Genomic DNA, 13,839 nt, shown 5'->3' with positions numbered 1-13,839 from the left:
CTATCAAGTGGTAAGATACAGATAGTTTTCCAATTGTTTAGAAACAAAGCATAATATTCTCCTTCATGTAAGTTCAAAGGTCAAAACTGAAGTTACAAATTTGATAGGCTTTCTTTCATCTGCTCAGTTATTCAAAGTGCAAAAATGTTTTAACCTCATTAGGAATTAAATCCCCACTCAAAAAGAGCTGAAAAAGCCTGCAAACCTGCCACCAAAGCAGCAGTCATTATTTGAAGAATCAGTAGAAGGTTTTCAGTATAGTTCTCAGGATAGCAATACCAATGAAAAGAACATGTATTTGCCAACCACACAAGAATCTAAAGGGAAATGTACATATTACACAATTTAAGGGACAAGTACCTCCAACAATTTAAAACCTTTTCAATAGATAACCTAAAAGAAATTAATTTTTTCAATTGCTGATTAAATATTCCACTAGGTAACAGAAAATGACTTTCTAAAAAAAATTAAGATCATCTTTCTCTGTTGAGATTTATAAAAGATAAGCAACACAGTATGAAAGTAATGACTACATGGGTCAGATATAAAGTATTTTCCCATTACAAAATTTATTACTTGGATTTTCTTCTATTTTCCATAATTACAGTTATTTTGCATTACTGATAAGGAAATTTTCCATGTAGCCTGTCAAAAGTAACAGGGCTGCTTTCAATGTTTTAATAATCATCAGGTTTTCTTCAAACACATTTTGCAATATTAGCAACCAGAACACTACTGTGTTCAGGGAAAAGAGAACATACCTACATTTTCACAGCTCCAGCAAAAATTAACCCATTACATGCAAAAATTAACAAAGGTTCAGGACCACTTTCAGCTTCACTTGGAAATAAAGAAAACAGTTCACTAGAAAGGACAGATAATTAATAATAAAAATCACCTAAATGCTCCTAGTATTGTTTAAGAGAGAAAAAGTATTAAAGTCTTGATTAAGGTTGTCCTAAAAGACAGAACATTCCGTACATACTCTGTGAATTCAACTCGTTTGATTGCATAGGTTTTCTTATCACTCGTCGATGTTGCCTTGAAAACGTTCCCAAAACCACCTGCACCTATAGGCTCTATTTTTTCAAAAAGCTTGAGAAATCTTAAAAAAAATAAAAAAGGAAAGCCACACTTAATTATACTTAATTTTCAAATAAGAATATAAAAATAATCTTGACAGATGTATTACATCTACTGCAATATCATTCTACAGTAATAATTAAACCAATCTACAGGTCTAAATCACAGCCCTGGAGATTAAAACAACAAGGGAAACTGACCCTTCCAGGCCTGTCAGGTAACTAACCTCACATCTTCACATGAATGACATTTGGTTGTGAGTTTTAAATACCATTGCTTGTCATTTTCTATGCTAGACTTGAAATTTTCAGGAAAAAAAAATCTAATATCAATTTTCTTTGAAAGTTCTTTTCACAGCAGTATTTTCCCTCCTTCTACCACAAATAAAGAAACAAATCTAGATTCATACAAACAGTTATTGCCTTACAAATATTAATAATAATAAAAAAAAAAACCTTCTTACGTTTTATTGACAGTGTGTGGACTCCCATTCTCTTCTCCGGTATTTGCGTTGCTTACATTAGCAAAATTAGCTGCCAATTTTCTTTAACAAGGATAAAAGCAAAATTTATAATGAGCCATTTTTCTAACACATGATGAGAAAAGAAATATACCTCCCAATAGCAGCATTTCTTTACTAGAGATAGAAAAAAATAAAGTTATTTAAGGAATATATTGTTGAGAGGGGATAGCAATCTAGAAATAAACATACCGTTTGGCCTTCAGGACAGAACTTTGTGCATTTTTCTACAGGAAAACAGAAAAAAAAAGCCCAGCTGAGGTATCATGAATATTTTCACTGCAGTCAGTTTAAAACATGTCTGATAATGTGTCTAGGAATTGCTATAAATATGATCATACCTATGTAAACAATGTCATAAGAATGAATCTTAGCTCAGTGTTTTTCACATATGCTATGCATAACATTATCAGTGCAAAAAATGAGTTCAGTTTGACCCTTTCCTTGGGACTACTGGCATTTGTTAAACACTATGTAAAATTGATCCACAATACAGAAGGAAATGACTAACGGTTAACACTACTGAACATTCTTAGGAAAAGTGCACGTATTTTCCAATGATTAGTGGATAAAAGAACAAACTGATGTTACACTCTAACAAGAAGCATGCCCTATTCAGGGTCTAAAATGTAATTATGAGGAAGACCATTTTCATACTGTACCTGAAAAGGTGAAGGCTTTTCACATATTGCCATGTCTTTCATTTTTTCTGCCAACTTTGCAGATGAGTCAGCAAAGCAAATGGTGTTTTTACTGAAAAATTATGGACTATTTTTAGGTGAAAGTAACACAATAATAAAGAAAATTATTGTCACAAGAAAAGAAGTACCAAAAAAATCACAGTTTTTAAAGCAAAACCTGAAAAGGCATTAACAATCATGACTGATTTAAACTACAAAATGTCCTGCTTAAAAGCTATTAAAATAACACTTTGTAATATTCTCCTTTATTTCTATTATAAAATGAGTCTATGATATCTAGAAGATCGAAGAATATAAAAGTGGTAGTGCCACTACAGGTAAACTGCTGTTTTTTAAATCTCATCTCAAACTTAGTGTAGGTTCAGTTTCTTTTGCTAAACAAATTTTTCCCTTTGGTGGAAATGAAGACTAATGTAGAATGAAAAAGGGTGGGGGGGAAGAAAAATGGGAGAGAAGAAAGCAGAATATGGAGCACAGGAGAGTACTGAAATTGAATTATACTGAGTTCACAAGAGTGTCTCAATAGGAAAATGAGTCTTAAAATGGCATGAAATAGTGCTATTGAATGAGGTAGGGCAATCCATTTACATCACAGAAAAAAATGCTTCTGAAAGAACTACCTATGGTAAAATGTGAACAAATCAGAAAGCTCTAAACTTACTATAAGCTATCCCATACTGACTCATATAAAACTGCACAAGTAGAACAAGCTTTGCAATGAAGTTTAAGGAACAGATGTTAAAATTAGATTGCTTTATAGTGCAATAAAACAATAAAATGATGCTCAGAATTAGAGCACATTACCCTCTAAGATTAATAAATATATTGTTATCACATTAGCAGTGAACCCAACTTACTCTGAGTCAGACTCAGGTGGCACTTGAGAGGAATTGCTGTTATTAGATCTTTCAGTTTCCATCTCGAAAAAAAAACAAACCAAGAATGTTTAACAAAATCACATAAACAAATCTCTAGAGCAAAAGATGCCATCCAGAGATGGCAGAGGGAAGATTACAGCGTCCTAAGAGCAAGTTGGTGACTGCACTAAACATTCAAAGCCCTGCAAAAGAAAGGCATCTGCACAATTTCCACTCAGAGAAAGGAAAAACACAGGGCCCCGTCACTGTGAGCATACTATACAGACACATTTACAAAAGTAGAGTCTGGATTCTACTCAAAATCAAGATAAGAGTTATGAAAAGCAAATATCTTTGCTGTTTGCTGCTTGTGCATGTGCTGTGTGGAAAATGAAATACATGTAGGCTTTGAGATATGTAATCAGCAAAACTGAAAATCTGAGTCAGTACAAATTGACATTGATTGTCCTCAGCATGAAAATACTGCAAAACTCATAACTAAATTAGGGTTGAATTAAAAAAACCCAAACTTATCCCAAATACTTAGTAGAGGTTCTTCCCCTTCCTCCATCTATGTCATAAGAGCATTAAAGTAACATTAAATGCAACAACTACAATGGATATAGACCATCACCTCATAAAAAGTAAACAAAATTTATTTCCTTTTATTCCTTTTTTTCTTTTATATTTCCTGGTATTCTATCACAGTATCATGGACACAAAAACATAGGGTTTGTGTTAAAATGAGAACAAACAAATAAACCCCCCTTTTAAATACAGGAGTACTGGACCTTTACTAGTTTTTGCCAGATTACATTTTGTTTGTTACAGAGACATCACTGAGAATTAATAAAAATTAAAACCAAACCAAAACAACCCAACCTAAATTTAGACTATAAGGTATACAAGTTCTGTTTGAGGTAATAAATTTCAGACTTCAATGAAAATAAAAAGATCCACGGGTTTGCAATAAAGGAAGATATTAAGAAAGGCTCCTAGATCCATAATAGGATGGTAATTAATTACATGGTTGACTTAAAAACAACTGTAAAAGCATTGAAAATTCACAGTAACAGCCAAATAATTCTAAAAGTACTTAAAAGTAAAAAAGGCTTCTTTCCTCTCCTATACTGCCATTATTTTCTTTAAACTACCCTCCATTTAGTTAGTTCATATGTTCTGTACATTTCAGAAGTGGGTTTGGATCACTATTGTAATTCTGATAGGTTTTTGCACGTGTGGAAACAACAACTGCCAACATGAGTACAACAGCTCTGTTCTCCAGAGGATGGTGTCAGCAATTGATTCATAGGACTCTGCCTTGGAACACTACAGAAGGCAAGTCCTGTTGATTCTGACTCCTGCTTTGGTCTCTCACATTACACAACAGATTTTTGATCCAACAGAAGACAGTAAAAGAAGTATGTTCATAGTCTGCCAGCTTAACAACACTTCTCACAGAAAACAACTGGTATACGAGTTAGAATTTTAAAATTTTTAAAATATGTGCATCCTTGAATGACAACACATCAGACCTATTCTGAAACACACAGAGATATCGACTGTTAGCAGTTTGGTTTTTTTAATCCAGAATACAGAAAACCAACATAAATTCTACTAACACTAGCCCAACCAACATACTAAAATATGGATTCTTTCCTTCTTCAATAGAATACATGGAATATGCTTTTAAATACAATAAAGAAATTGGTTCAAAGATTTAAACTTCTGTGATAAGGCTAAATATAGCACATACTGTCAGAAAGCTCTCCTTATTTACCTTCTCATATGCTTCCTTTGCAGCAGCTTGTTTTGCAACAGCTAGGGAAGGTCCAGTGCCCCTTCCATACAAATGGCCACTAATTGTACAGCTAATAGAATACCTGTAAAATACAACAGGGAATCAAGTCTTATATCCCATTTAACAAGTCTCAATTTAATGATTTTAAACAAATCAAGCAACATTATAGAATAGAAAGCTGAAGTATACATCTTCAGGACAGCGTTTTCAATATACATTTAATCTAATTAATAATGGTAGGGAAGTAATTTGTTGTGCCTTAAAGATAACTCAGTGGACAGCAGCACTGCAGAAGGGCACCTGTGTATCCTGGTCACTGGCAAGTTGAACATGAGTCAGCAGTGCCCTGGCAGCCAGCGGGGCCAACCCTATCCTGGGATTCATCAGGCACAGCATCACCAGCCAGGCAAGGGAGGGCATTGTGCTGCTCTGCTCTGCTCTGGGGTGGCCTTGTCTCAAGTTCTGTGTGCAATTTTGGGTGCCATAATATAAAAAGGACATTAAGCTATTGGGGAGTGTTCAAAGGACAGTAACAAAGATGGTGAAGGGCCTTGAGGAGCAGCCGTATGAGGAGCAGCTGAAGGCACTTTTTCTGTTCAGCCAGGAGGAGACTGAAGGGAGACCTCACTGCAGTTCCAGCTTCCTTGTGAGGGGAACAGGAGGAGCAGGCACTGATCTCTGCTCAGTGACAGGACTCAAAGAGAGCATGAAACTGAATCAGGATAAGTTTAGGTCAGATATCAGGAAAAGGTTCTTCACCCAGAGTGTGCCTGGGCACTGGAACAGACTCCCCAGGGAAGTGGTCACAGCACCAGCCGTGACAGAGTTCAAGAAGCTTTTGGATAATGCTCTCAGGCCGATGGTGTGACTCCTCCTAAAGATTCAGGCCAAGGATAACTAATGGTAGCATTAGTAAACACAAAAAGTATTAAAAGGAAGCAGGAAGGTAAATTCTATCTTACGTGGGAACGTGGGCATCTCCAGTACGAGTTTTGGTCCGATAATCAACTATGTAACCCGTCCTTTGTGAAAAAGTATTTAATAGGCTGACATAATCCTTGCCTGCAGGTGATGAGGTTGTTGAGGTTGTTTGAGTTGTCGTTAACTCTGCAGCTGCCATATTTGAGGGACTCTTATGCTACAAAACAAACAAAACAGGTAACTTGAAAACTTAAGCTTAAAAATACATTAAGAAAAAGAGTGCCCAAGAACTAAAACAGCTTCAAGGTTTGTCTACATTTCAAAACACTCTTAAACTCCAGGTTTCCATTAACTGAGTCATTTGTGGCAAAGGACAGACATCCCAAGCATAATTATTACATTTTGAATAAACATAAACATGGCTTTCCAAGTATTACACTTTTGCCTTTAACAACCTCTCACCATGCCTTATTCCACCACTTTTAGGAAAATATAGGGAACAAGTTGCGAAGAAGAGATGGCAGCAGGTTGCTGCTGATGCTCCCATTTAGCAAGGGCTGCAAATACTCCTGTCCATGCACAAGAGGGGAAAGCAGGACTTTTCAGCTGTCTCATGATTAGTCAACATCAGCAGACATGCAGCAATTGTGTTAAAGTAATAACAGTAGCACAATAAAAACCATATAGAAATAGATAAGGAAAGAGTTCATCAAAAGGTGGATTCAAAGTTGAAAAGAAAAATAAAGGAAGGTAAATAAAGATAGGCAAAACACTTGGCACAAAACTAAGAAGCAAAATTCAAACCTAGACTTAATCAAGGAAGGATAGAGTATATAACTAGCTATACTGTAAAGAATATAATGAAAAGGGAAAAAAGATTAATTAGAACAAGTGAAAGTAAGCAATTTCCTTAGCAGAGTGACAATAGACACCCTGAGAAATGCTCTGGAAATGTTTTGAAGACATTGAATCATTGAACAGTTGTCAAGATATAAAAGGACAACTGCCTGCTATGGATACACCAAGGCAGCTTAACAAAGGCAAATACATTTCCTTATCCTCCTATAACAGGAGAGAATGAAACACAGTATTAGATATCAACCCTATAGGAAAAAATAAGGAAAACAATTCAGTGATAAAAAGTAGAAAAGTGATGAATAAGACAGAAACAAAGACAACTTGAATAATTAAAAACTGTTTCAAATTAAACATTTTATCAAAAGTCTACTTTGAGATATTCACCTTCAACATTTACTACATTATATGTGATGTACACAGATTAGTAACCCCCAAAACTTAATTCTTCTATTTACTCACCTGGTTCTCAATCATTTCCCATGTTTCTTTTGCTGCTACTGCTTTTGCTTCTTTTTTACTTTTAGCAGTGCCTCTACCATATTCCTCACCATTTATTTTGACAACAATTGTGAACCTGCAATGAAGGAAAGTTGTCTAAAACATTGCTACATTTTCCCCACATATATACTTAAATAACCTTATCAGATTAAACTTTGGGGTCTATTATCTACAAAGCACTACAGGATAACTATGGGAGGTACTGAAGCATTAATGTATTTTTCTTATATCAAACCAATGATTATCATAACTCTTTAGTATAAATAGTTTTTAAATTTTCCTCTCTAGTCACAAATGCATGCACTTCATTAGTTCCAACAGTACTTTTAACTGCTTAACTGCTTTTTAAAATCAAAATAATTTAGTTTTTAAAAACATAAGAATGGATGAGGTCAGCATCGTTACAAGGAAGGTTGTGAAGCCCTAACACCAGGACACATATTGGCAGTGTGACACTACAAAGACTAGCTAATTTTGGTTTCATGAAACCAGATATGACATTACACTCACCTTTAATACTCTGTGATGTACATTGCTTAGTAAGAGCAAAAACCACATCTGGTGCTTGTGAGAAATGAATTTAAAGGCAGTCATAAATAAAAGCCCCACCAAAACAAACAAACAAAAATTACCAACAAACAAACACAAACCCCAGTCCTGCCTTTCTGTGCTGAATTGCTGATCCCTTCCCTCTTTGATCCTCCACTCCACAACTGCGTATGTCCTGCTTCCCACAGAGCAACTCCATGAGTCAGAATTGGAATGTGATGCAGTTCAGGAATGCCAGGACTGGATCTGGCTGGGATAGGGTTAACTTTCTTCAGGGCAGCCAGAATGGTGCTGTGTTGTGGCTTTGGAACTAACACAGAGTTAATGTTTTACCTACTGCTGAGTAGTGCTTTCACAACACCCAAGTTGTTTTCGTTTTCCCATTCTGGCCCTCCAGGAAGCAGAGGAGGGGTAGGTGTGAAGCTGGGAAGAGCCACAAGGAAGGCAGGTGGCAAGAGGGATATTCCATGCCATATGGCATCACACTCCGCAATAAAAGCTGGGAGAAGAAGAAGGAAGAGGGAATACCCATGGCTGTGGTATTTACCTTCCCAAGTACACACTGGACATGACGATGCCCCACTTTCTTGGGAATATCTGTCAGCTGATTAGAAGGAGTAACCAACTTCCTTATTTTGCTTTGGTTGCACGTGCAGCTACGCTTTGTCTATTAAACTGTCTTTATCTCAATCCACAAGTTTTTTCTCCCTTTCACCTTTCTGATTCTCTCCCTGTCCCACTGAGGGGAAGTGAGTAGGATAGCTGGGGGTTTTCACTGCCTCCTGGGGTCAACCCACCACTGTGCCCTAATAATGAATGGTTGGATTTCAGACAAATCAGTCCTTACAGATCTGACTTGTCCTGCAGCTGCAAATCCCCTAATGTTTCTGATACTGCCTAGGCAACAGAGGAGAAAACAACTGGATTTCTGCCTGCGGAGCAGCACACACTTGCACCAATTTAAAGTGACCATTAGAGCCTCAGAGCACCTCTGTGCTTCAGATTGCAGCAGAGTGTGTAAGTGCTCACAGCCACCAAGATGGATTCACACAGTCAAGTACAGCACCATGAGCTCCTCCGTGAGAAAACTGGTCTCAAATAGTGTAGTGACTTTAAGAACTCACTTTTTTCATTATTCCAACATCATTCTCAAATAGTGTAGTGACTTTAGGAACTCACTTTTTTCATTATTCCAACCTCATTCTTCACTTCCTTTTAATGAAATGTTTGGGTGGGAAACAACGAAGATACAGAAAGTGCTTGCTCTCATTGTGTAAGCAAGGCTTAACAAGCAATCTTAAGGGGGCAAACAGTAGGAAAAGGCACCCCATAAGTGTGCCATATACTCTACATATAGGAAACAACAAAGAAAAAACAAAACATGTAAGAAAGGTTCTTCTTTGGGAAGGAGGTTATCAGTCAACCCATACCTAAGTGCTGAACACTACACACATTCAGCTATGACACTGCACCAAAATACACCACTTATTTAAGCAGCCTGAGGAAATCTGCAGTGAGTCTCCATGACCAAGCTGAGGACTACCTGCAGGAGCAATACATGAGTTGGTCCTAAGTGCAGAGTCCTTCACCATGAACCCCAAGGGAATAAGCAATTCCCAGACTTGACAGGTTGAGTGGCCTAATTGTCCACTCTCTGCGTTCCCAGACCACAAAAGCTCAGGACTGAGCCACCCTGGTCTCCTCTAACCTTCTTACATTGTGTTCAGCACTGGCCCTCTCAGACCCACTACTGGAAGTAGCCACAGCACCAGAACCATGACAGGATGGGAGGTATCTCTGCATCATGCCTCAGACAGCTGCAAGGTGATTGATGAGATGGGAAACAGCACAGCAGAGTTAGGGAGCTAGCAGTGGGTCAATGCATCCAGAACACGAGGAAAGAGCAGCATAAGGGGACTGAAGGTTTACAGCACACATCACTACAGCCAGACACTTTACACTGTATCCTTGGAATAGCCCAAGTCACCCATGATTTTCCTGGTACCACTGTCACACAATGGGCTGAATTTCATTAGTGGATGTAGCAGAACACACAGAAAAACAATGAAAAACCACAACAAATGGAATAAACAACTTAGAGTGTATGTAAGTTCTGTCAGTCCCATGCTATCACTTTTGAAGAATGAAGATGTTGCTGTGTGATCACAGATGTGGTCTTTACTGCAATATAAGAGTTACTTTTTTGAATTACATGAGCCACATGGGTAAAAAAATAAGACAACTATTAACATTTGAGATCCAGATAATATTTATTAATTTATTCTAAGATGGTAGACAGATTTAAGACTAAATCTGCATAGACAGTGCTATCTGACAACATGCAACACATCAAAATAAATGTATTGATTATTAGCATAAGGCTTGTCTTTATGCAAACTAGCAAAAAAAATTTAAAAATTATGCAAGGAAGTATTACAGATCTTGAGTACTGACAGCTTTTGGCAAGGGAAAAAATACACTGTATCAGTGTTAAAAATTAAAATATATTCCATCACCTGTAATTGTCTCTAAAAGGGAAAGCAAAACTTCTTAAGCAAAAGACCCTCTTCTTGTAAGAGATGTTAAAAAAATACTACACATTTAATATGTTAGTATGAAATCAGTTAATACACCCAACCTTTTGGATTAGAAATCAACAATGCTTTGTAATCAAACTGAAGTTCTTGCTTATAACCCAATCCACCTTCTGAGAGGAGATGCATAATATACAATACAGTTACTAGTATGTAACAGGTGCATTGCTGGTACTTTCTGAAAAAGAGCCATCACCCTTGGAATAAGTTTTCTCCTTACACTGTGTCACATGATATCTTCCCCATGCACCTACCATTCAATTCATTGTTTCAACCAGCTTTCCCACTACACACGTGCTTTCAGCAAATTAATATTTGTGACTGCAAGCTTTACACAGTTTGTTCATCGCAGGAAAAGCCCTCCTAGTTATTGATACGCAGAGTAAACTTACTGAGGATCATGATCAGGGCCCGTTATGTCGATGGTGTCATAATCCACTTTACATTTATGTATTTGACAGTAACGGTTGATCTTCGTCATATAGTCACGATCCATTTTGACACAATCTTCAATAGAGGCTGCAAAGTAACATTCAAAAATGTGTCTGTTGCTCTAAACATGGAATAAAGGCAGCCCCTAATCCTGGCAGGTAGGTCACTGCTAAGATATAAAATAGAAAATTGGTGCCTGTAAAAAAGTTCATGAGAAACTAATTCGAATTTCGAATTCAAACGATTGGTCTGCAAATGTTTTGGAAGTCATTGCTTGGAATAAGGGTTTTGAAAAGCAGAGAGGAGAATTCAGTGATTAGAGAAGATTTCTTAGCAGATTTTTTTGACAGAAAAAGATGGAATCATTTACTGATTTCTGTGGGAGAAAAATAATCACTAACGTTTCTCCAGAATTAGAATCAGTTCCTGCAGATGAGAACCCGAAGGCACTTAACATATCGAGCAGCGGTGACGCCAGGCGTAGCCACACGGACCAAAGATGAGCCCAGGCTGCCGTCACCGAGTGCGGCGGGCCAGGCCTCTGCAGCCGGGCTGCGGGCACCCTATCTCGCACGGACCCCTGCCCTTCCTCCCGCGCCCCCGCCCCGCCGGTACCTCCGAGCCGCTGCCGACGCTCCGGGACCCGCGGACGCTCCAGCAGCTGGCCCGGCCCGACCCGACTGGGCCCGGCGCGCTGCGCAGACCCCGCCCAGTTTCGTTTCCCGCAGCGCCGGCCCGCGTTAGAACGAAAACGAAACCGAAAGGGACGCGAGGGCGGGAGAGTCACGCTGGGAGCAGAGCGGCTCTGGGCTGAGGCCGCGAGGAGCCGCGCTCTACCCGGCACAAGGAGCGACGCCTCCACCGCTTGCGCTCTGCCCGGCTCTCCTGAGCTTACGGGGAGCCGGGGCTCCGAGGCAGGCGAGCGGCTTCGCAAAGACCTGACCCCCCGGCCTTGCCCCTGACTCGCTGGCGCCTTTTCTTGGTACAGTAACCACACGCTATAGCTCCGCAACGTGGCCAGGGGAGAGCAGCGCGCACCCAAATACATCCAAACCCCTCAAGCCCAAGAACCCCCGAGGTTTTATACCCTCAGAGTCTCCCCCAGGGCATCAGTCCCGCTCTTCCTTCACGTCCTCTCCTGCCTCCCCACTCTGTTCATCCATCGCACTGGCGTCGCCTTATCCAAAAGGTCGGCAGTCACCGGCTGTTACTCTCAGTCGTCCATTCACTTGGCTGCTGTCACCTGTCTTCATGTACTTTGTTATCCCAAAGGCTGGGAATTCATGGCCTCTTGTCTTGAGCTCCAACCAGAGCCCAATCTGCATTTCAATCTGTGGACTGCAGGCCAAGACATCTGTGTGAGAAGTATTCCTCAATACATTGAGCTTGAAATATATTATGGGTATCACTGACCATGATTGCACTTCATAATAAATCTCTTACTAGGATAAAGGAAAAAATCAGCCACCAAATTAATAACATATTCTGTGGAAGTGGAAAAGAAAAATCTCCAAGATTAGTTTTCAGGGGCTAGATGTAAAGGGCAGAGCAAATGACTTCCACTGTACACACAGGTCACTACTCCTGATCACGCATATTTGATTTCCACCCGCTGCCAGGTCTCTTATCTAGCAGAAACCAGACAGCTGTAGAAAAGGAAAACAGCAGTAAGCCTTAGGTCTTCCTCAGTATGAGGAAACAACTTGGGCACCCAGGAACTTCACCACATCTCATAGTGCTAACACAACCAAAAAGGAACCCACTGCGACATCAGTGGAGATGCAGGAAAAAAAACATCAGAGAGCTCCAAATGTTGAACTCCTAAACATAACAATCTTGTAGCAAAAAAGGAGCAATCCCTTGTTTAAAGATACCAAACTGGCATTCTTACATTATCACTTCTAGAATGTGCATTTTATCTCATGTTTCAGCTTGTCTCCTATTCAAGTTTCCAGTGACTGTTCTTTTCCTGGTTCTCAGCTTCTGTGAGGGATTTCCAGCCTCTAGTGAGCCTGCAGAACAACGATCAGGAGAACAAGGAGAAAGTAATGCACTTGCTGATAGATAAATGGCCCAAATGGTCTTCAAAAAACCAACATAAATTTTATGTAAATGTACCTTTTCCAAAAGTACACACAGGATCCACTGCTCACTGCCTGCAATGTAGGGCTCTCTGAAACAAATGCCATCTTCCTAAGTAGAACAAATCCTAGAAATTCAGCTATTTTTAAGTCACTCTACTGTGTAAATTCTGAAAAACAGTAATTCAGTAGAGGCACATGAAATCCACATGCCTAACACCTTTTCTGACTTATCAAGCAAAACCAGCACATTTTATTAGAACCAGCTAGAGCAATTTTATTAAAACTCCTCTTATTGCCTTAATTACAGGATCCTTAGCCATGTCTGTTTCTTCTCAGAAACCACCTCTCTCCTTAAAGGCTTGTCTTCTGTAGTTTTACATGCCATATGCCAAGCTTTTGGAAACAATTACTTTGGCCTTGCATGTGACTCAATGTCTTCTATCAAAGGTGCAGTATTTAGAACTGAAAGTTCCCTGGAGTGAACTTCCAGTTTTTTGGTAAAAGACAAAGTTTCCTCCAGCTTCATAAATTGCAGTTAATGATTAATGTCTAATTGACATTAGCAGTATTAAACACAAATCAAAATAAGAAAATTTGCTAGGTGGCTGTTAAAAAATACCTTGTGTTTCTCAAAACATTATCAATGAACAAGAGCCTGATAAACTTCACCTTGGGGAAAATCATCAATTACGAAACAGCCTTTGGTATATACACCTAAAAAGCTTGTTCTATAAAGCTGTTCAGGCTTTCATACGAATGCCTTTGAGATTCATTTGTTCTATAAAATATTGACCTTTGGAGTTGCAAATCATTATTATGCAGATTCTCAAAATAGTGAGGTTATAGTGGAGTTATTGACTTTGGCTTTATTAGGAACACTTGCTGATGGATGATTCAATCCCCGTGCTGTGGCTGCTGTGCCCAGAGGTAACTGCAGGACA

General features: G+C 38.9%; 1 protein-coding gene across 4 annotated transcripts in view; it reads right to left on the bottom strand.

The window, feature by feature from the left end:
- The window catches only part of EIF2AK2 (eukaryotic translation initiation factor 2 alpha kinase 2), a 25,674-nt gene extending 11,835 nt beyond the window's left edge, over nucleotides 1–13,839 (bottom strand). Inside the window, exons 1-13 of one of the 4 annotated variants that reach the window (XM_030235480.2) lie at nucleotides 13,692–13,820; nucleotides 12,933–13,065; nucleotides 12,706–12,826; nucleotides 11,902–12,152; nucleotides 10,775–10,901; nucleotides 7,201–7,315; nucleotides 5,925–6,100; nucleotides 4,942–5,044; nucleotides 3,162–3,223; nucleotides 2,266–2,356; nucleotides 1,796–1,830; nucleotides 1,547–1,627; nucleotides 986–1,105 (exon numbers count right to left, since the gene is read on the bottom strand). In XM_030235480.2, coding sequence (XP_030091340.1) covers nucleotides 986–1,105; nucleotides 1,547–1,627; nucleotides 1,796–1,830; nucleotides 2,266–2,356; nucleotides 3,162–3,223; nucleotides 4,942–5,044; nucleotides 5,925–6,100; nucleotides 7,201–7,315; nucleotides 10,775–10,878 — 887 coding nt within the window. In that variant the 5' untranslated portion in view covers nucleotides 10,879–10,901; nucleotides 11,902–12,152; nucleotides 12,706–12,826; nucleotides 12,933–13,065; nucleotides 13,692–13,820. The other 3 variants (XM_018915933.3, XM_050972335.1, XM_009091764.4) reach the window with 3 other exon arrangements.

The sequence above is a fragment of the Serinus canaria genome, chromosome 3 (genome assembly GCF_022539315.1).
Source record: "Serinus canaria isolate serCan28SL12 chromosome 3, serCan2020, whole genome shotgun sequence".
NCBI lineage: Eukaryota > Metazoa > Chordata > Aves > Passeriformes > Fringillidae > Serinus > Serinus canaria.
The sequence above is the reverse complement of the archived record's forward strand: the minus strand, read 5'-3'. Positions and strand labels throughout refer to the sequence as shown.